Source organism: Rhinatrema bivittatum, chromosome 6 (genome assembly GCF_901001135.1).
Source record: "Rhinatrema bivittatum chromosome 6, aRhiBiv1.1, whole genome shotgun sequence".
Lineage (NCBI taxonomy): Eukaryota > Metazoa > Chordata > Amphibia > Gymnophiona > Rhinatrematidae > Rhinatrema > Rhinatrema bivittatum.
In genome coordinates, this window is record NC_042620.1 from 4,185,010 (window position 1) to 4,206,441 (window position 21,432).

General features: G+C 51.1%; 1 protein-coding gene across 1 annotated transcript in view; it reads left to right on the top strand.

Moving 5' to 3' along the window:
- LOC115093354 (ankyrin repeat and zinc finger domain-containing protein 1-like) overlaps window positions 1-21,432 on the top strand; it is an 83,470-nt gene that overhangs the window by 55,308 nt on the left and 6,730 nt on the right. Inside the window, exons 10-14 of the mRNA XM_029604985.1 lie at window positions 10,924-11,022; window positions 11,240-11,702; window positions 12,006-12,117; window positions 12,223-12,390; window positions 17,155-17,225. Of these exons, the coding sequence (XP_029460845.1) occupies window positions 10,924-11,022; window positions 11,240-11,702; window positions 12,006-12,117; window positions 12,223-12,390; window positions 17,155-17,225 (913 nt within the window). The remainder of the gene's footprint in view (window positions 1-10,923; window positions 11,023-11,239; window positions 11,703-12,005; window positions 12,118-12,222; window positions 12,391-17,154; window positions 17,226-21,432) is intronic.

Here is a 21,432-nt window from a genome sequence, read left to right on the forward strand (position 1 = left end):
TTCCTTTTCGGGCAAACTATTATTTGGCACCGAGTTAGAAGACCTTATTCGATCTTTGGGGGAGAATAAGGTGTTCAAGTTGCCAGAGGACAAGCCGAGATTTTTTCGTACTTCGGGTAACTTTCGCGGGCGATTTCGCGGGCAGCGCCGTTTTCGATCGGGGAGGGGTTCCTCTTACGCTTCAAGACAGCCGTCTACGCGTTCCCAAGCATGGACTCCTTCCTTTCGTGGTAGAAGGCCAGCCCGCGCAGGGGCGTCTCATACCTTCGCCACCTCTAAGGCGGCTCAATGAAGGGACGCAGGTCCATTCCTCCGTCCCGGAGGTCGGAGGACGACTCTCTTACTTTCGGGAGGAATGGGCCGCAATTACCACCGACCAATGGGTCCTCGACATTATAACTCACGGATACGCCTTAGATTTTGCACGGCCCCTGCGCGATTTGTTCCTTATCTCTCCCAGCGGTTCTCTGGTAAAACAACAGCGGATTACTCAAACCCTGCAGCGGTTGCAGGCGATGGGAGCCATAGTGCCAGTACCGCCCGCCGAACAACGCACAGGTCGTTATTCCATCTATTTCATCGTTCCCAAAAAGGAGGGCACATTCCGCCCTATTCTGGATCTCAAGCGGGTCAACAAGGCATTGCGCATTCCGCAGTTTCGGATGGAAACCCTGCGCTCAGTCATCGCTGCGGTTCACAAAGGAGAGTATTTGGCTTCCTTAGATCTCACAGAGGCTTACTTGCACATAGGAATATTTATTTTATTTTTATTTAACACTTTTTTATACCGACCTTCATAGTAAATAAACCATATCGGATCGGTTTACATAAAACAAGGGTATAACAGAAGCAATAAATAAAAGTAATTAACAAGAGAAGAGAATAAGATAAAGTTACATTTAACAAGGAGTAAAAACTTGGGAAGCTTAAAAGCTGGAAGGAAGTTAAATGCCAAAAAATAATTAAGCATAGTCCAAAAGGAATTTGGATTAAAGCAAGATGCTTTAATCAGATACAAGAGTTCCATCAACGATTTCTCCGCTTTATGGTCCTGGGATCTCATTTCCAGTTCTGTGCCCTTCCGTTCGGACTGGCGACCGCTCCGAGAGTATTCACCAAGGTAATGGTGGTGGTGGCAGCGAGCCTCCGGAGGGACGGAGTATTGGTCCACCCGTATTTGGACGACTGGCTCATTCGGGCAAAATCGCGTCGTCTCTGCGAGGTCGCAATTCAGACAGTACTCCACCGACTACACTCCTTGGGTTGGGTAGTCAATTATCCCAAGAGCCAACTGATTCCCTCCCAGAGTTTGGAATTTCTGGGCGCCTCGTTCGATACAAGAGTGGGAAAAGTTTTCCTACCGCAGGCAAGGATGGAGCGTCTGATGGCGCACGTTCGTCGTCTCCTAGCCCTTCCCTTGCCAGTGGTATGGGATTATTTACAGGTTCTTGGTTATATGGCGTCCACCCTGGATTTGGTTCCGTGGTCTTTTGCGCATATGCGGCCGCTACAGAGGGCGCTTCTGTCGCGTTGGGATCCCAAATCAGAGGAGTTTCAGATATCTTTGCCACTCCTACACCCAGCAAGGACCAGTCTGCAATGGTGGTTGGATCCGGTCCACTTGCTCCAAGGCATTGATTTGGAACCACCCCAATGGATCATTGTCACGACTGATGCCAGTCTGACGGGGTGGGGAGCAGTCTGTCAGTCTCAATCCGCTCAGGGACGTTGGACGCTTTCTCAGGCCAAGTGGTCTATCAATCGTTTGGAAACCAGGGCGGTTCGCCTAGCGTTACAGCACTTCCTGCCTTTGATTCGGAACAGAGCGGTTCGGGTTTTGTCCGACAATGCAACCACGGTGGCGTATATAAATCGGCAAGGCGGTACAAGGAGTCTTCCGGTAGCAACCGAAGCCAGCCAACTGATGGATTGGGCAGAGGAGCACCTGTCTCGGATTGCTGCGTCGCACATCGCCGGAGTCGACAACATTCAAGCAGACTATCTCAGCCAGCAGCGATTAGATCCGGGAGAGTGGGAACTATCTCCCGAGGCACTCAGACTCATCTGTCACCGGTGGGGGACCCCCCGGTTGGACCTCATGGCGACTCGTTCGAATGCCAAGGTGGTTCGCTTCTTCAGTCGCAGAAGGGAACACGGGTCGGAAGGCGTGGACGCGCTAGTTCTTCCCTGGCCCGCGCAAGTTCTTCTCTACGTGTTTCCACCGTGGCCATTGGTGGGAAAAATATTGCATCGGATCGAATCCCACGCAGGACCCGTCGTTCTGGTAGCTCCGGAGTGGCCAAGGAGGCCATGGTTCGCCGACCTCATCAACCTAGCGGTGGACGGCCCCTTGCGTCTCGGTCATCTGCCTCGTCTCCTACGGCAGGGTCCAGTATTTTTCGACCAGGCCGATCGCTTTTGTCTAGCAGCTTGGCTTATGAGAGGCGGCAATTGAGAAAGAGGGGATATTCTGAGTCGGTCATTACTACTCTTCTACAGGCTCGGAAGCCCTCTACCTCGGTTGCTTAGGTCAGGGTATGGAAAGTTTTTGACTCTTGGTGCCAGGGTTTGAAAGTGTCGTCACGGCAGGCTACGGTCTCTCATATTCTGGCTTTTTTGCAAGAAGGTCTAAAGAAAGGTTTGTCCTATAATTCTCTTTCCCTGTACGTACCAGGATCAGTCCAGGACACCTGGGTTGTGACTCCGCACCAGTAGATGGAGACAGACTAAAACTTGTGGGCGGAGCCATATATGCCCCTGTGCCAGTCACAGCCCCTCAGTCTTACTCTGTCTCCAGTAGATGGTGCAGGTCCGGTCACAGCCCTGCCTGCCCTGGTTCTGGTACTCCGTCAGGGTCGGTTCTTTTTATTTCTTTAGGCCAGTTTAGGCTACGGTGTTTTCTGTTTGGGTAATTTTCTAAATTGTCCCTTAGGTCCCTTTCGCCCTGCCTCCCAGGGGGGTTGTGAGGTTCTGAGGGGACCACCCCCCCCTGGTTGAGGCCGCTGCTAGGGTCGAGGACCCAGCTGGCCTAGTAGCAGCGTCAGGGGTGACACCGGGGAGCCCGGTTCACTCACCCCTGCTGGATTAGGGCTCCAGGACCGTGGACAGCGACAGGCTTTTTTGTTTAAAAAAAAAAAAAAAAAAAAAGGTTCGTCAGGAAGCGAACATGGATCCGGTCCTGTTAGGCCTCACGGGTCCAGCAGTTGCTTTTCCGTTCCATTTTTCTTCAACAGACATCATGTTCCGGGAATGGGACACTCCGGAGTTAGGGTTGAAGGTCAGCAAGGCCATGGACAAACTTTACCCGCTCCCGGAGGATGCGCTGGACCTTCTCAAGTTTCCCAAGGTGGATTCGGCGGTTTCGGCGGTAACGAAGAGATCTACTATCCCGGTTACGGGTGCGACAGCCCTTCGGGACCTTCAGGACAGGAAGCTGGAAGTACAGCTCAAGAAGATTTTTGAGGTTTCAGCGCTAGGAATTCGGGCCGCCATGTGTACGAATTTTGCTTTGAGAGCTGGCTTACGCTGGGCTCAGGTCCTTCAAGCCAATGCGGATCTTTCGGCAGACGAGGCAGCGCAAGCGGATAAGTTGGAAGCGGTAATAGCATATGGCGCAGATGCACTCCACGATCTGCTGCGCACTTCGTCTAGATCCATGGTGGCGTCTGTCTCGGCGCGCCGCCTCCTGTGGCTACGCAACTGGGCGGCGGATGGCTCTTCTAAGGCTCACCTCGGGGCGCTGCCATTCAAGGGTAAATTGCTGTTCGGCAAGGAATTAGATGACTTGATGGCTTCCCTGGGGGAAAATAGGGCTTTCAGGTTGCCCGAAGATAGATCCAGGTCGCGGCCTTCCTTTTCAGCCAGGTCCCGCTTTCGTGGGCCCAGGAGGGCGCGGCCTCAAAGGTCGTCGGGGCACTCGTTCAGGTCTTCCTCCTCCCGTACCCCACAGTGGCAGCAGCAGCAGCAGTCCTTTCGTGGGAGGCGCTTTGGTAGACCAGGGGGTGCCCTGGCCATCACGGCGCCCAAATCTTCACAATGAAAGGGGGTCGGCCCTTCTCCCGCCGCAGCCTCAGCACGCCGTTCCCAACGTCGGGGCGCGGTTGCTGTCGTTCTACGAGAGATGGGCCGGAATAACGTCGGACCAGTGGGTCCTCACCGTGATAAGACACGGCTACGCGTTAGATTTTGCTCGCATTCCAGTGGACAAGTTCCTTGTCTCACCTTGCAAGGCTCCCGAGAAGAAGGCGGCGGTGCTAGACACCATCCGCCGCCTAGAGGACTTGGGAGCTATCTCCCCCGTTCCGGTCAGCCAACGAGGAAAGGGCCGTTACTCCATTTACTTCATCGTACCAAAGAAGGACGGCACGTCCCGACCATTTCTGGATCTCAAAGGGGTGAACCGATGCCTTCGCGTTCCTCGCTTCAAAATGGAGACGATCCGGTCAGTCATCGCCGCGGTCCGGCCAGGCGAGTTCCTGGCCTCCCTGGACCTCACTGAGGCGTATCTTCACATAGGCATCCAGCCGTCGTTCCAACGCTTCCTCAGATTCTGCATTCTGGGTCGGCATTACCAGTTTCGGGCGCTCCCCTTTGGGCTCGCAACGGCCCCTCGTACGTTCACGAAGGTGATGGTCGTGGTGGCGGCGCAACTGCGCCGAGAAGGTCTCCTGGTCCATCCGTACCTGGACGATTGGTTGATTCGGGCGAAGTCCGAGGTTCAGTGTCGGATGGCGGTGGCCAGGGTCCTCCATCTGTTGCAGTCCCTGGGATGGGTGGTCAACTTCAGCAAGAGTCATCTGACACCCACGCAGACCTTGGAATATCTGGGAGCTCTTTTCGACACGAAGCAGGGCAAGGTGTTTCTGTCCCTCGAACGGATGGTCAAGTTGCAAACTCAGGTACAACGCTTGTTGTCTCTCCGCCAACCGCGGGTCTGCGACTACCTTACGGTCCTCGGGTCTATGGCTTCCACGCTGGCGCTGGTGCCATGGGCGTTCGCTCATCTGCGACCCTTACAGTCATCCTTGCTTTCCCGCTGGAAGCCGGTCTCGGAGGATTTCCACTTACCGCTTCCTCTAGCGGGACACGCGAGGTCCAGCCTGCGTTGGTGGCTGGACCCCAGTCATCTTTCCGCCGGAGCCTCTCTCCTGGTGCCCAGTTGGACAGTGGTGACCACGGATGCCAGCCTCTCCGGTTGGGGAGCGGTCTGCCTAGGGAGCTCAGTTCAGGGCCTATGGTCAGTGTCGCAAGCCCAGTGGTCTATCAATCGCCTAGAGACCAGAGCGGTCCGTCTGGCCCTGCAGGCTTTTCTACCATTGCTGCGGGGAAAGGCAGTCCGAGTGTTGTCGGACAATGCGACCACCGTGGCATACATCAACCGGCAGGGGGGGACCCGGAGCCCCCAGGTGGCAGAAGAAGCTCAGCGCTTGATGGCCTGGTCGGAGCTACATCTCAGCAACCTCGCATCGTCTCACATTGCGGGAGTCGACAACGTGCAGGCGGACTATCTCAGCCGTCATCGTCTGGATCCCGGAGAATGGGAGCTGGGGGACGAAGCGTTTCTTCTCATTTGCGAAACGTGGGGGGTGCCCCACATGGATCTGATGGCCACGTGGCACAACGCGAAGGCCCCGCGATTTTACAGTCGACGTCGGGAGCGGGGGGCAGAAGGCGTCGATGCGTTGGTGCTTCCCTGGCCGACGGATGTGCTGCTCTACGTGTTTCCCCCGTGGCCGATGATCGGCAAGATTCTACGGCGCATAGAGTTGCATCCGGCCAACGTGATCTTGGTGGCACCGGAGTGGCCTCGCCGGCCGTGGTTCGCAGACCTCGTACAACTGGCAGTAGCGGCACCCCTTCGGTTCCAGGGAATGGCGGCCCTACTCCATCAGGGCCCCGTCTGTTTGGAGGATGCGGATCACTTCTGTCTCGCGGCATGGCTTTTGAGAGGAATCGACTGAAGAGAAAAGGTTATTCAGATGCGGTGGTGGCCACGCTACTGCGTTCCAGGAAGCAGTCGACGTCTTTGGCTTACGTCCGTGTCTGGGTCGTCTTTGAGGACTGGTGCGTGCAGCGAGGGGTGGACCCCACTTCAGCTTCCGTCGCTGAGGTTCTAGCGTTCCTCCAGGCGGGTCTGGCCAAAGGTCTGGCGTGCAGTTCCCTACGGGTCCAAGTGGCGGCGCTGGGGTGTTTGCGAGGTAAGTCTCTGGCGCTTCACCCGGATATTGCTCGTTTCCTTCGGGGTGCTAAGCACCTTCGCCCCCCGTTACGTCATCCTTGTCCGGCTTGGAACCTCAATTGGGTTCTCTCCGCTCTATGCACGGCGCCGTTTGAGCCCTTGAAACGCGCGACTCTTAAGGATCTCACTTTAAAAACGGCATTCTTGGTGGCGATTGCCTCGGCACGGCGTGTTTCCGAGTTACAGGCCCTGTCCTGTAGGGAACCTTTCTTGCGTATCTCCGATTCGGGGGTTTCCTTACGGACGGTTCCTTCTTTTCTACCGAAAGTGGTCTCGTCTTTTCACGTGAATCAATCGGTGGAGTTGCCCGCTTTTGCGTGCGGAGACTCCTCTGCTACCGAAGAGAGGGAGTTACGGAGGCTGGACGTGCGGAGATCCCTTCTCCGATATCTGGACGTCACTAATCCGTTTCGGGTCACTGATCATCTGTTTGTCCTGTTCTCTGGACCAAAGAAAGGAGCTGCAGCGTCCCGCACAACGATCGCTCGTTGGCTCAAGGAGGCCATTGGTTCGGCGTACTTGGTGCGGGGAAAACCTCTTCCCGTGGGGCTGCGGGCTCACTCGACTCGATCTCAAGCAGCGTCTTGGGCGGAAGCTTCTCAGGTGTCGCCTCAAGAGATTTGTAGGGCGGCCACCTGGAAGTCGTTGCATACTTTTATCCGGCATTACCGGCTGGATGTCCGGGCTACCGATTCCGGGGGTTTTGGAGAGAGGGTACTCCGAGCGGGACTCTCTGCTTCCCACCCTCAGTAGGTTGCTCTGGTACATCCCAGGTGTCCTGGACTGATCCTGGTACGTACAGGGAAAGGAAAATTAGTTTCTTACCTGATAATTTTCGTTCCTGTAGTACCAAGGATCAGTCCAGGATCCCGCCCGCAGTGCTGCGCTGAAGTAATGGAGAGTCCGCTCTGTGTTTTGATTTGCTCTGTTCCGCTTGTTCGCTCTCTCGGTTGGAGAGTCCGTTTCCAGAAGGGGTGTTTCTTTCCCCGTTAGTTAGCGGTAGCTAGTTTGTTTACTTCTCTGGTTGTGTTCTACTTTGACATTCCGTAAGACTGAGGGGCTGTGACTGGCACAGGGGCATATATGGCTCCGCCCACAAGTTTTAGTCTGTCTCCATCTACTGGTGCGGAGTCACAACCCAGGTGTCCTGGACTGATCCTTGGTACTACAGGAACGAAAATTATCAGGTAAGAAACTAATTTTCCTTCGTGTGCAGGTGGCAGCCTTAGGCTGTTACCGCGGTAAACTTGACGGACTTTCCATTGCCATGCACCCGGACGTTGCACGATTTTTAAAAGGAGTTAAACATTTGCGACCTCCGGTACGCCCTATCTGTCCTTCTTGGAGTTTAAATTTGGTTCTCCGGGGTCTATGTACTTCTCCGTTTGAACCGCTACAAAGGGCTACTCTCAAAGATCTCACTCTCAAAACAGTTTTTCTCGTCGCTATTTGTTCTGCTCGCAGAATCTCTGAACTTCAGGCGTTATCCTGTAGAGAACCTTTTCTCCGTATTTCTGACTCGGGGGTTTCTCTGCGTACCGTTCCTTCCTTTTTGCCTAAGGTAGTTTCCGCCTTTCACGTCAACCAGACTGTGGACCTACCGGCCTTTGCGGTGGATGGTGCTGAGGTGTCTCGGCACCTGGAGCTTCGCAGGTTGGATGTTCGAAGGACACTCTTACGGTACCTGGACATTACCAACCCTTTTCGGTTGTCTGATCATCTTTTTGTCTTGTGGAATGGTCCAAAGAAAGGCAATAAAGCTTCCAAGGCTACTATAGCCCGCTGGTTGAAGGAGGCGATTGTTTCTACTTACATTTCTCAAGGTCGCGCCGTTCCGGACAGTCTTAAGGCTCATTCTCTGCGTCTTGGGCTGAGAGTGGTTTTATTTCCTCTCAGGAAATTTGCCGGGCGGCTACTTGGAAGTCGTTGCACACTTTTGCTAGACATTACCAATTGGACGTCCGCGCTCCGCCGGTAGACTCGTTTGGCAGTGGTGTGCTTCGTGCGGGACTGTCAGGATCCCACCCCGTTTAGGGCAGCTTGGGTACTTCCCAGCAGTCTGGACTGATCCTGGTACGTACAGGGAAAGGAAAATTATGTTCTTACCTGATAATTTTCGTTCCTGTAGTACCAAGGATCAGTCCAGACGCCCGCCCATGTCAGTGCAGAGTCCCGCGTCTGTCGTGTTTCCTTTTCAGATTCCATTGTTTTTTCTGAGCACTTGTTCTATTTTTCATATGGTTATGTTTCATGGCTTTTGCCTGGTTTCCTCGTTTTCCACATGTTCATATTTATCTTGATCTAGTCACAGAGAGTTGCCATGCCATTGTTCCTAAATTCATACTGCTTTGTTATGGATTATACTGAAGGATCGCAGGGGGCGCACCAGGGTATATGAGTGGTGCCTTTTCAGTTTCTCTCTGACTCCATCTGCTGGACGGGAGGCATAACCCAGCAGTCTGGACTGATCCTTGGTACTACAGGAACGAAAATTATCAGGTAAGAACATAATTTTCCTTTACAACAGGGAAAGTGGAACAGGGCTGTTGGAAAAAAAAGGGACAGATTAACGATTTCTAACTGAAGAGCCGTGCCAGTAAGCACGGAGAAGTTGTTTACATGGTAAAATAAATACAATTTATACTTTATAAATTACACATGGTGAAATTATATACAATTTATACAGAGCGGTCGATTGGACAAGTTATATAAGAGCGTAGTTGGCAAGAAACAGTTCCTTTGAGAAGTGGCAAGAGGGCGCAACGGTGGGGTGTTGGTCTGAGAAAGATACTAAAATTATTTATTCAGGGAAATGCTTGGGCGAACAGCCATGTTTTTAATTTTTTTTTTTTTTTCTCTGAATGTGATATGACAAAGTTCCTTGCGGAGATCTGGCGGGAGAGAATTCCAGTGATGTGGACCAGCAGTTGATAGTGCACATTTTTCAATGGCGTTGTGTATAGCGGATTTGTTCGGTGGGACCTGGAGGGAGTCTCTGTATGCAGATCTAGTAGGTCTTGCTGAGGAGTGTGGTTTGAGGGGTATGGAGAGTTGGAGGGAGGATTGCTGAAATATGGTTTTGTGAATGATGGTCAGTGTCTTGAAGAGAATTCTGTAGCGGATGGGTAACCAGTGAAGTATTTTTAAAATCGGTGTGATGTGGTCCATACGGCGAGAGTTTGTAAGGATCCTGGCTGCAGTGTTTTGCAGCATCTGAAGAGGTTTGGTGGAAGAGGCCGGGAGACCAAGCAGAAGCGCGTTACAATATTCTATCTTTGAGAATAGAACGGCTTGAAGTACGGAGCGGTAGTCATGGAAGTGAAGGAGTGGTCTTAACTGTTTTAGAACCTGAAGTTTGTAGAAGCCTTCTTTAGTGGTGGTGTTAATAAATTTTTTAAGGTTCATTCTGGAGTCTAGGATGGCTCCGAGGTCTCTCACTTGATTTACTAAAGGTGTATTTGTAGAGTTGGCTAGAGGGTTATTATCATTGGGGGAGATGACCAGTAGTTCAGTCTTGGACGTATTGAGGACAAGGCTGAGGTTTGTGAGAAGAAGATTGATAGCGTGTAGACAGTTGTTCCAATGGTTTAGGGTGTCGGAGATGGGATCCTTGAGGATTAGGATCTGCAAGTCGTCTGCATAAATGAAATAGGTGAGGTTAAGGTTATTGAGTAGTTGGCATAGGGGGAGAAGATATATGTTGAATAGGGTCGGCGAGAGTGAGGAACCCTGGGGGACTCCTTGCTTGGCGGCTATAGGGGGAGACTCTTTGTTGATTATTTTCACTTTGTAAAACCTGTCACTTAGAAAGAATTTTAGCCAGAGGAGTGCAGAACCTGATATGCCTATATCCATCAGACGGTTGATGAGTATTGTGTGGTTAACAGTGTCAAACGCTGCCGAGATGTCAAGCAGAGCTAGCAGGTAAGATTGACCTTTGTCGAGGGTCAATCTTACCTGGATTTAGAATTAACCTTAAGAATTACCTTAAGAATTAATCTTAAGAATTAACTACCTTAAGAATTAATTACCTTAAGAATTAACCTTAAGAATTACCTGGATTTAGAATTTAGAATTACATGGATTTAGAATTAACCTTTGTGACCAAACGCCATTCCCTTCAGTTCTTCTAACTAATCTATTTTCCTAAGAAACAAAATTTCAGATGACTTGGCCAACTGATTAAAGATCACAAGTTCCTGAGGTGAAGTCCATAAACAGCTATTAATCAATAGGGAATAGCCACTGCTATTACTGGCATCAGTAGCATGGGATCTTCTTAGTGTTTGGGTAATTGCCAGGTTCTTATGGCCTGGATTGGCCACTGTTGGAAACAGGATGCTGGGCTTGATGGACCCTTGGTCTGACCCAGTATGGCATGTTCTTTATTTCTAGTCAAACCCCTTTGCTGAATGTACTAAAATACCTTTAAAAATCCTGAAGTAAGGAGTTAGAGCAGGGGAAGACGACTCCAATCCTGGAGTTCCAGAAATAGGTCTGTTTTCCAGGATATTCACAATGAATATGCATGAGAGAGGTTTGCATGCAGTGCCTCCATTGTAAGCATATCCATTGCTAATATCCTGAAATACAGACCGGTTTGTGGCACTCGAAGGCCGGAGTCGCCTCCTCAGAAAAACGTCTGCTAAGTAATGCTGTCCATTCTCTCTCTGACTCCTGTGCAGGGCTTCTTCATTGCCCCGGGACCCCTCTGTTGCAGTTATCAGCTGGTACTGCCCTGAAACAAGAAGCCCTGAAGACACCAGGACACCAGGAGCAGAAAGGTGGGAAGCATTTCAGTGAGTCCGTGGGAGAAGGTTCGGCTTCCTGCCTTGTGCTCCCGTCATATCTCACCTGCTGCATTCCCCCTAACCTTTGCTTGAGTGGCTCTGGCCCGGTCCTCCTCCAGCTCCATTCATTGTCTGTGAGTCTCTGCTGCTGCTTCTCTCTGACCCCCACTGTAATGTGAATCTTGTATTACTTTCAGCATCTTCTCCACAGATGCCCTCTCTTACCAGCTGAGGAATGATCTCTTCACCATTTGTAAGACGGGTGATGCTAATTCATTGCAGCGTTTACTGCGGCCTCTGCTCCAAGAGGCACCAGCATCTGAAGAGAGACTGACCGTGTCTGTCCTTGCAAGTGTAAGAAACGGTGACCCTGCTGACCAGGCTGGAGAGGGCATGATTGGGTCAGAGGCCCTAATACCTGCTTATGGCACTAGGCAGGCACAAGCACGGGCAGACGATGACTTGAGTGAGTGGAAAGAAAGTGAGAAATTACAAGAAGTAACCGAGCAGCCAGAGTGTGACAGGTTGGACGATCAGGAAGTATCTGTTATCCATGCTCTGCCTAACGAGCAGATCAACAGCGCAGGGTTTACGCTCCTACACGTGGCAGCAGCCATGGGACAGTGCACCATTGCGGAAATGCTGATGGATGCAGGCTGGGATCCTGCAGTCAGGTAGGTAACGCAGTGATGGGGAGAGGGGCCTGATACACAGGAGGGACCCAGAGCATGGATGAGACAATGGGGAAGGGGAGGGGGGGGAGAGGGATTCAGCACATGAGAAAAGCACTGTGGAGGAGGGGGGAGGGACTCGGTGCGTGGGAGAGAGGGATACGATACATCGGAGAGTCATTGTGGTGGAGGGACTTGACACAAGATGGAGATGTGATTCTTTACATTTTTATCTTCTTCCTCCTCATTTTGTGTCCCCGTTGTGTTTGGAAACTTCTCCCGTCCTCCCATGGGTTCCTCTTGCAGAGACGCAGCAGGGCAGACACCGTACTCTGTTTCTGCTGACAGACAGACCAGGAATGTGTTCCGGAAGTACCAGGCGAATCATCCAGAAAAGTTTGATTACAGCACAGCAAAGGTGGGTCTGAAGTTGGGAGGAGGGAATGGAGCGGAGCTGCCCCTGCCTTGGGCTCTGTCAGTAGGATCTGGGGCCCTCTGAGTTATGGTCTCCGCTGGGTTTCAGATCCCAGGACCACTGACTGCTGAGATCGAAGCCAAGAAGTTGGAGAAAAGGCGTGTGCAGAAGGCCCAAAGGAGACAGCGGGAGAAGGAGGAGAAGGAGAAACGGAAGCAGGAGGAGGAGGAGGCTGCAGAGAGAAGCAGGTTTGCAGCCCTGAGTGACAGGGAGAAGGTGAGGACCCCCAATTCTCTTTACCATGTGACGAGCAGCTTTGCCAAGGCATGGGCTCTGTCCTCACAGTCCAGGAGCTCTCTGCATTGAAGTGATTCTCATGTACTGTGGCGGACTTGGGATGGGGGTCTGTGGTGTGTGTTTGGCCCTCCCCCTGGGAAGCTAGACTTTGGTGGGGGCAGGCCAGGCTCTTCTCCTCTAGCACCCCTGGGATATTGGGCTCTCTCCCTGTAGCATGCCTGGGATGTTGGACCTTAGCGGGAGGGTTGGGCTCTCCCTGGGGTATTGGACTGTGCTGGGAGGGTCAGGCCCTTCCCCTGTAGTGTACCTAGGATGTTGGTCTATGGGATCTCACCTTCTGGACTGGGATGGTGATTGGGCTCTCCCCCTGTAGCGTGCCTGGTATGGTGAACCATGGTGGAGGGAGGGGGCAGATAGACCCTACCCCTGTAGTGTTACTGGGATGTTCGTGGGGGATCGGGCTGTCCTGGTTCCAGCAAGGCCTCCCTTTGGTGTTTAATTCCTGCTGATCCCTGTACGTACCCAGATCAGTCCAGACTCCTGGGTTTATGCCTCGCTTCCAGCAGATGGAGACAAACTTTAACTGACACTGCCATATAGCCTAGCATGCCTCCTGCAGTCCCTCAGTATTTCTCTTTCTCCAGCAGATGGTAGATGTGCATATCTCCAGTCTTGACTAAACTTTAAAAAAAAAACAAAAAACGTTCTAAGCCTTCCCAGGAGCTTGGCAGGCCCTGGTGTGGCTATCCTTCCTGGTCTTGAAGTGGAAAGAAGCAGAGTTGTGAGGACTTGCTGAGGAAAGGCTTTGCCTTCTGTCCAGGACAGGTGTTTTTTTCACCGAGCAAGGCTCGGCATTTGAAGGCTTTCCCTTGTGCTCCTCTCCTTCGGCGTACTTCCCATGGGCGGTTGCTGGGGGGAGCATGCTGCGCGGCTTGAAGTGTGTTGGCTGTGGAGATTCGCATGTAGCGGCCACTACTCCTGCTGCTTCCCTGGGGGAGAGGGTGATTCCGGCATGTCCACATGGGGTCCAACCAGCAGTGTGAGTCTGCAGCGCTTGTGCAGGCGTCGCTGGAGGATTCAGATCCGTTTCCTGTCAGTGCAGGAACAGTGGCCATCTTGGCCACGTTTGCTCGAACTGAGGCCGCAAGGGGAAGGAGGATTTCCCTCCTTCATTGTCCCCGGCTGATGGGAGTCCTGCATGGGCTCGAGGGGAGGACCAGGCAGAGGCGGCAGAGGGCCTCCTGGGGGAGGATTCTGACAGTTCTGCCTCCTTTTCTGAAGATTTTATACTGTTGATGCACAAAGCTTATAGGGCCCAAAAGTCCGCAGGGCGGTATGAGCCCAAGCTTGCTGTTTCCACTGAGCCTCAGTCCAAGAAGAGATCCAGAACTGCAGGCAGACCAGAAGCTACCAGTGTTCAGCTTGAAGAACCGTGCGGAAGTCGTGTAGGTGGAGGAGAGGTCTAAGCTTTTTAAGAACTTGAAGTTTGTGGAAGCATTCTTTAATTGTATTGTTGGTGAATGTTTTTAATAAGTGGTTGTCCAAAATGACGCCGAGGTCTCTCACTTGGGCCGTTGAGATCTTTGAGGAGGTGAGGTGGTTGTTGGTAGTGAGGTTGTTGTTTTCTGGCACGATGAAGAGGAGCTCCGTTTTGGTTGTATTCAGGACTAGATTGAGACTGGAGAGGAGGAGGTTGATGGCGTGTAGGCAACTGTTCCAAAAGGAGAGGGTTTTGGAAATGGATTCTGTAATCGGAATGAGGATCTGTTCGTCATCGGCATAGATAAAATGGGTTAACTTCAGATTGGTGAGGAGTTGGCATAAGGGCAGGAGATAAATGTTGAAGAGCGTCAGGGAGAGGGATGATCCCTGGGGGACTCCAAGCGTGGTACTGATGGAGTGGGATTCTTTGTTGCTAATTCTGACCTTGTAATTTCTGTTATTGAGGAAGGACTTGAACCAGTTGAGGGCAGTTCCAGAGATGCCGATGTCTGAGAGTCTTTCGATGAAAATTGAGTGATTCACAGTGTCAAAGGCTGCTGATTTGTTGAGCAAAGCCAGAAGAAATGGTTGTCCTTTGTCTAGGCCCATAAGTATGCTATCCGTGAGCGAGATTAGGAGGGATTCGGTGTTTAGTGATCTCCTGAATCCAAACTGAGAGGGGTATAGTATCTTGTGGTCATCTAGGTAGTCTGAGAGTTGGGTGTTGACGAGTTTCTCCATTATTTTAGTGATGAAAGGGAGGTTGGCAATGGGGTGAAAGTTAGCGAGGTTTGCTGGATCCAGATTGGGTTTTTTTAATAGCGGTTTAAGGGTGGCGAGTTTCAGAGAGTCGGGTACTGATCCTTGGGCCAGGGAGTAATTTATAATTTCAGCCAGAGATTTGGAGATGGTTTTTGGAATTGTGAGCAATAGTTTTGAGGGGATGTGGTCGGATGGGTGAGAAGAGGGTTTCATGCTCTTGAGTAAGGATTCGATTTCGAGGGATGAGGTAGATTCGAATGACTCCAAGATTGGTTTCTTGTTGTTGGAGGAGGGGGCTGAATGTTGGAGGCGATGAGTGGGACTATGAGGTTGGCGACTTTCTTCTCGAAGAACGATGCAAGTTTAGTTGATTTGATTTGGGCTTGATCGTATGGGATGGAAGGTGGGGTGGAATTCGTGAGATCAGACACATATGAAAACAGGGCCTTAGCATCAAAGAGGAAGTCGTGTATTTTGCGGGCGTAAAAATCTCTCTTAGTGCGTAGAATGGATGCCCTGTAGCTGTGCATGGAATCTTTGTAGGCTGATAGAGCTGCTTGGGTGGGCTCCTTGCGCCATTTGAGTTCTTTGTGTCTAAGTTCTTGTTTTAGCGTTTTCAGTTCAGGCGTGAACCAAGGTTTTTTGTTCTTAAGGGCTGGGTTTAATTCTTTTGTTGTCAGAGGGCATATTTTATTCACCACGGAGTTAGTAATTTCCAGCCAAGAAGCGAGGGCTGAGTCTGCGTCAGAGAGGTTTAGGTTTTGTAATTCCGTAGTTAGGTGGGAGCTGAGGTCGTCCATAGAACCGGGTTTTCTGTAGTGAATGGTGGTTGTGGGGATGAGGGTGGTGGAGTTATCCTTTATTGAGAGGACTGTGGTGATCGAGTGGTCAGACCATGGGACTGGGGTGCAGGAGGGGGGGAGATAGGTGTGAGGCCTGAGTTGATGAAAATGAGGTCCAAGGTGTGGCCTGCTTTGTGGGTGGGGCTGTTAGTTTGGTTGAAACCCATGGCCTTGAGGGAGGACAGAAGAGTTTCGCAGTTTGGGGAAGGTGGATTCGTATCAACGTGTAGGTTGAAGTCTCCCATGATGATAGCTGGGGAATCAGAGTTAATGTGTTTGGCGATTGAGTTCAATGAGGGGAGACTGATCTGAATCCAGCTGTCCCGGAGGGGAGTAAATTAGGCAGATCTGTAGTTGGTTAGATTTGAAGAGGCCAATTTCGAGGTTGGAGGGTGGTTTCACGGTCTGAGGGATTAGTCTTAGCTCTTTCTTTGTAGCTACGAGTAGGCCGCCGCCTCTCTTTCTAGGTCTAGGGATTGAGAAAAGATCGTATAGTTGTGTAGGAAGTTGGTTTGTTAGCGCTATGTCAGTGTTTTTCAGCCAGGTTTCGGTAATTGCACATATGTCAGGTTTTGAGTCCAGAAGGTAGTCATTGAGAATGTGAGGTTTTTTTATGTCATGTCATGTAGGGAGCCTTTTTTGAGAATTTCGGACTCTGGGGTTACCTTGAGGACTGTTCCAGTCTTTCTTCCAAAAGTGGTTTCATTTCATTTAAATCAGTTGGTGGAGCTTCTGGCTTTCCCAAACTTGGAGGCTACAGCATCTCATGTGAGGGAGTTACGGCTCTTGGGCATCAAGCATGCATTATTGCGGTATCTTAAAGTCACTAACAACTTCTGGTTGTCGGATCACCTTTTTGTATTGTGGAATGGTGCAAAGAAAGGCCATAAGTCATCAAAAGCCACGATTGGACGGTAGTTGAAGGAGGCTATTGGATCTGCGTATATCTGTCAGGGGCGTCCAGTACTGGAGGGCCTAAGAGCTCGTTCTACTCGTTCCCAGGCAGCATCCTGGGCCGAGTATCGCCTCAGGAGATTTGCGGGGATGGCCACTTGGAAGTCTCTGCACACATTCGCCAGTCCTTATCATTTGAATGTCCAGGCCCCAGAGGCTGGGGGCTTCGGTGAGAGTGTACTTCGAGCGGGGCTCTTGAGGTCCCACCCCGTTTAGAGAAGCTCTGGTACATCCCAGCTGTCCTAGACTGATCCGGGTTCGTACAAGGAAAGGAAAATTGGTTCTTACCTGCTAATTTTCGTTCCTGTATTACCATAGATCAGTCCAGAGTCCCGCCCAGTGGAGGTAGGGAGTTTTGGAGAGTGCACTCGATCTGTTATGGTACTTAGTCTGAAGAAGGACACAGGTTTTGTTTGGTCCTTCATATTTTGTTAATTGGGACAAGTTTGTCTGTTTTCTAGGTTTTCCTTTGCCCACTGCTCGTTCAGGGGGGATGGATTCATGTTGTTACTACACTGTCTTGGCTTTGGTACAGGTCAATACTGAGGGACTACAGGTGGCACCTTGTGTTATGTGGTAGTGTCAACCTTTCTCTGTCTCCATCTGCTGGAAGGGAGGCAAGACCCAGGAGTCTGGACTGATCTGTGGCACTTCAGGAAGGATAATTAGCAGGTAAGGTCCAATTTTCCTTTCTTTTCCTCAGAGAGCTCTGGCAGCAGAACGACGATTTGCTGCCCAGCAGTCCAGTGAAGGAGCAGCCCTCCGAAACCCCAGGTACTCGCCATACCCAGGCAGTCTCAGATTCTGCATTCTTTAGTTTTAGAAAGTCAGCTGCAAACTTGCTCTGTGACTTATTTTCTGGGCTTCTCTGAAGATTTTCGTGTGGGCTTTCTCAAAAGGTGCATTTTCGGTTTCTATCGGCTCTTGTGCGTGGGGCGATGTCCCCGGCAGGGGCTGATTAGGGTAGAGAGGACCACAGTTTGTTGTGTAGTGTGATCGCTACTAATTTTATTCTTTAGTTTGTTCTACCTTTCAGGCACTTCAGAGCAGATTATATTCAGATACTATAGCCATACAGCAATCTGGGCGTTAAAAGACTGAGTGCTGGATTTCAGTGCACATTTTTAATGCTTAGATTAGAAATATTAACTTCTGATGCAGCAAACTAATGATATGCTAATGCCATCAGGAGTTTAAAAAAAAAAAAAAAGGCAGGTTACCTGTAAAATGTGTGTTCGGCATAATCCAAGGAGGGTGTCCCTGACAAGCAGATGACTAGCACTTAAACCTCAAAACAAAAACAAAAAAAAGGGGGCGGGGAGGTTTTTTAAATGTCTCAGATAAGTAATGACTTATCTGGGTAACTAGACAAATAAATACTGCCTATCCCATTCACACCTATCACATCCACACACATCCAATCCTTAAAAACAACCATACATCATAATCCACAAATACAAAAGTTTAATCAAGGACTACAATGAACCATTTCCCAAAAAGATGGTTATTCATACAATATTGTCATCACATATTATTAGTATATAGTATGCTGCTGCTCTCTCCTGTACCTGAACTGATACGAATAACAAGATCAGCTTGAATGATGATGCATTGTCCAATCCAATTCACTTTCTTGTCTGTCTCCATAATATACGCGTGCTGCTTATCTTCACATTCATCAATCGATGAATTCGATTGGACATAGCTACTAGTGGGAGCAACAATGTATCATCATGGTTGTTTTTAACGATTGGATGTGTGTGGATAGGATAGGCAGTATTTATTTGTCTAGATAGGAATTCATTGTATGCACATGAATAAATATTTTTGTAGAATTGAATATTATTGTGATGTGTGTAGTTCTCTAGAAGTGTAGTCATTTATTGAGCGCAGAGAACTTTAATTTATACCCTCTGTATTAGTGTTATCTGGGTAACTGGCAGAGGGTAACAGGACTTATCCTGTTATCTGGTAGAGGGTAAAGAGACTTAGAACATGATATGCCATACTGGGTCAGATCAAGGGTCCATCAAGCCCAGTACCCTGTTTCTAACAGTGACCAATCCAAATCACAAGTACCTGGCAAGTTCCCAAACATTAAATAGATCTCAAGATACTATTCCTTTTTGATTAATAGCAGTTTATGGATATTTCCTCTAGGAACTTATCCAAACCTTTTTTTAAACCTAGTTACACTAACTGCCATAACCACATCCTCTGGCAATGAATTCCAGAGAATTTTTTTTTTTATTTGTTTTAAACGAGCTACTTGTTAACTTCATGGAGTGTCCCCTACTCCTTCTATTTCACTGGTCTACATTTGAAAAAAGGTTTTCTGCTGACCTAATTATTTTTGCTGATTTTACCCAAATGAAAGGTGCTGATTCCAAATATGAAGTCAAAAAATATGCAATACGTCAAATATTTTCACAAATGAGAAATGTTTGATTAAAGATTATAAAGTCGAATAAGTGATGGCATCTACCTTATAAATGGCCTGTGACCGGCCCGCAAATGCGCAGTAGAGCGCAGCTCTACTGCGCATGTGCGGGCAAGGATGTCGATCAGAAAAAAAAAATGGCGCTGGGGCCGCAGGAGCGGGAGGAGAAGCAGCGGCGCCGCGCGCGCGCGCGGTGCCACTGCTTCTCCTCCCCAGATCTGCCGGCAGATCTCGGGGGGGGGGGGGGGGGGGTGTCACTCCCGCGCCCCCCCACCGAGATCTGCCGGCAGATCTCGGGGGGGTCACTGCCGCGCGCGCGGGAGTGACCCCCCCCGAGATCTGCCGGCAGGAGCGGGAGGAGTTAATGGAGCCGGGTGAGGGTAGCGGGAAGTCGCGCTTACGGCGCCGGGAGGAAATGGAGGTGGGTGAAGGGAGGGAGAGGGGGACTGAGTGAGAGGGAGGGAGAGGGGGACTGAGTGAGTGGGAGGGAGGGAGAGGGGGGACTGAGTGGGAGGGAGTGAGGGAGAGGGGGGACTGAGTGAGAGGAGAGGGAGGGTGGAGAGGAGTGGGTGGGGGAGGGGGGTGGTGAAGAGTGAGGGGAGAGAGAATGAGGGGGAGGTGAGAGACAGAGGGATGTAGCCCGTTTTAACGGGCTTTACGGCTTGTATAATATATTTGTTTCATGCAAAAAACAAGTCTGTCGTCTAACCAAGAGAGCAATAGTTGTGTAAATTTCAATTGTTAGGGAGAAATTTTCTCTTTTTGGATGCTCTGGAATAGTTATGATCAGGGTTGTCACGCTGTAAACACCAGCAGTAGTCTGCCATCATGTTGGTGTTCCATCTGCCTTGATATCTATGTTCCATGGTCTTGATGTCTTGGTGGAAGCGTTCTCCTTGTTCCCTGTACATACCCGGATCAGTCCAGACTCCTGAGTTTTACCTCCCCTCCAGCAGATGGAGACAGAGAAGTTTAAACCGTCTCTGCCCTATACCCTGAAGTGCATGGTCACCCTAGGAGCTGGATAGCCAGTTCCAGTCTGCTATTAATCAATTTTACTTAAGGAATAGCCACTGCTATTAATTGCATCAGTGGCATGGGATCTTCTTAGTGTTTGGGTAATTGCCAGGTTCCCTGTACGTACCTGGATCAGTCCAGACAGTGGGTTATGTCCCCAATCCAGCAGATGGAGTCAGCACAAGCTTTGAGGGGGCGTATCCATATATACTACTACCCCCTCTGCAGGAGTTCAGTATCTTCTGACTCCAGCAGATGCGAGTAGGGGAATCAGGCTTCCCCTCCTTTTCCTTTTTTTTTCACTTTCTTGCTTGATTATGGCTTGTTGTTGTCTTTTTCTGTGGATCAAGTTTGTATTAAGTTTAAAAAAAAAAAAAAAAAGTAAGGCAGAGTTCTTTCAACTTCTGGGGAGTGGCTTCTCTTCCTTGTCTCTTCTCTGCGGCCTTGCTGTTTATTTCTCGTTGCAGCCAGGGGTAAGTTTGTTTTTCCTTTGTAGTTTTTTCCTTCACAGCTCAGCCCCCGGTGCCCGCGAAAGCCGGTGGAGCCGGCCTCTTCGCTCTTTACTCCCTCACCCGCGGCCATTTTACAGCTCCTCATGGGCTGCTGAGCCATTTAGGGAAAGATGTCTGGGGCGGGTCGTGTGGCCGGGAAGGCCCCCCGCGGCACCCTCCTCTATTTTCGGACAGCGGGCAGTGCGGGCCGACCGGGCCCCCCCGCAGCGGCGCTTTTGTGCGCGTGGCCCCCCCCCCCCCGTGGCTTTTTCTTTTCTCCTACAGCGATCCCGATGCCGCGGCCGTCCCGCTGTGCGGTCTGCGGAGACCCGGGGTCCCGGATTTCCCGGGAGGGCATCGGTGCACGATGCCTTCCTGGGGGGGAAGGTACCTCACAGTCCCTGACTGATTTCTCTTTTTTGCCCGGGCAGTGCGGGCCGGCCACTCCGCCATTTTTGGCGGGAACGGCGGCCATTTTACATTCTGAGCGCCCTGAGGCGCAGGCCACGAGGGGGAACGGATCCCTGGAGGCCACGAGGGAGAACGGATCCCTGGAGGACTCTACCAGCGGGGGTGTTCCCCCGATTTTGGTGCAGCAACCAAGCACCCAGAGCCAGGGAGCAGGAACCACACCGCCCCCGAAGTGCACCCGAGCAGGCCGGGGTTCTCTCCGGAGTTTATCCTGCTCATGCATACCGCTTATCTGCAGGGGCTGGAAGCACCTGTGGGACCCCCCCCCTCCTAAGATCCCTCGGATGTTGCCCTCGACGCCAGCCCCCCCCCGACCCTCCGGGAGTGGGGGCCTCCCGCCTTCCTACCCGGGTCCGATCCACGCCCGCGGCAGTGGGGGCGGTGCCAGACCCAGCGGGACATGGACTTGACCTCCCGGACGGGGGACAAGGGGACGGCACGCAGGAGGGGGATGATCCGCGTACCCTACGCCTCTTCCAGAGGGAAGAGCTGGACGACCTCATCCCGCAGATCATCCAAGAATTAGATTTGGACCCGCCACCAGACCCGCCTGCCCCAGTAG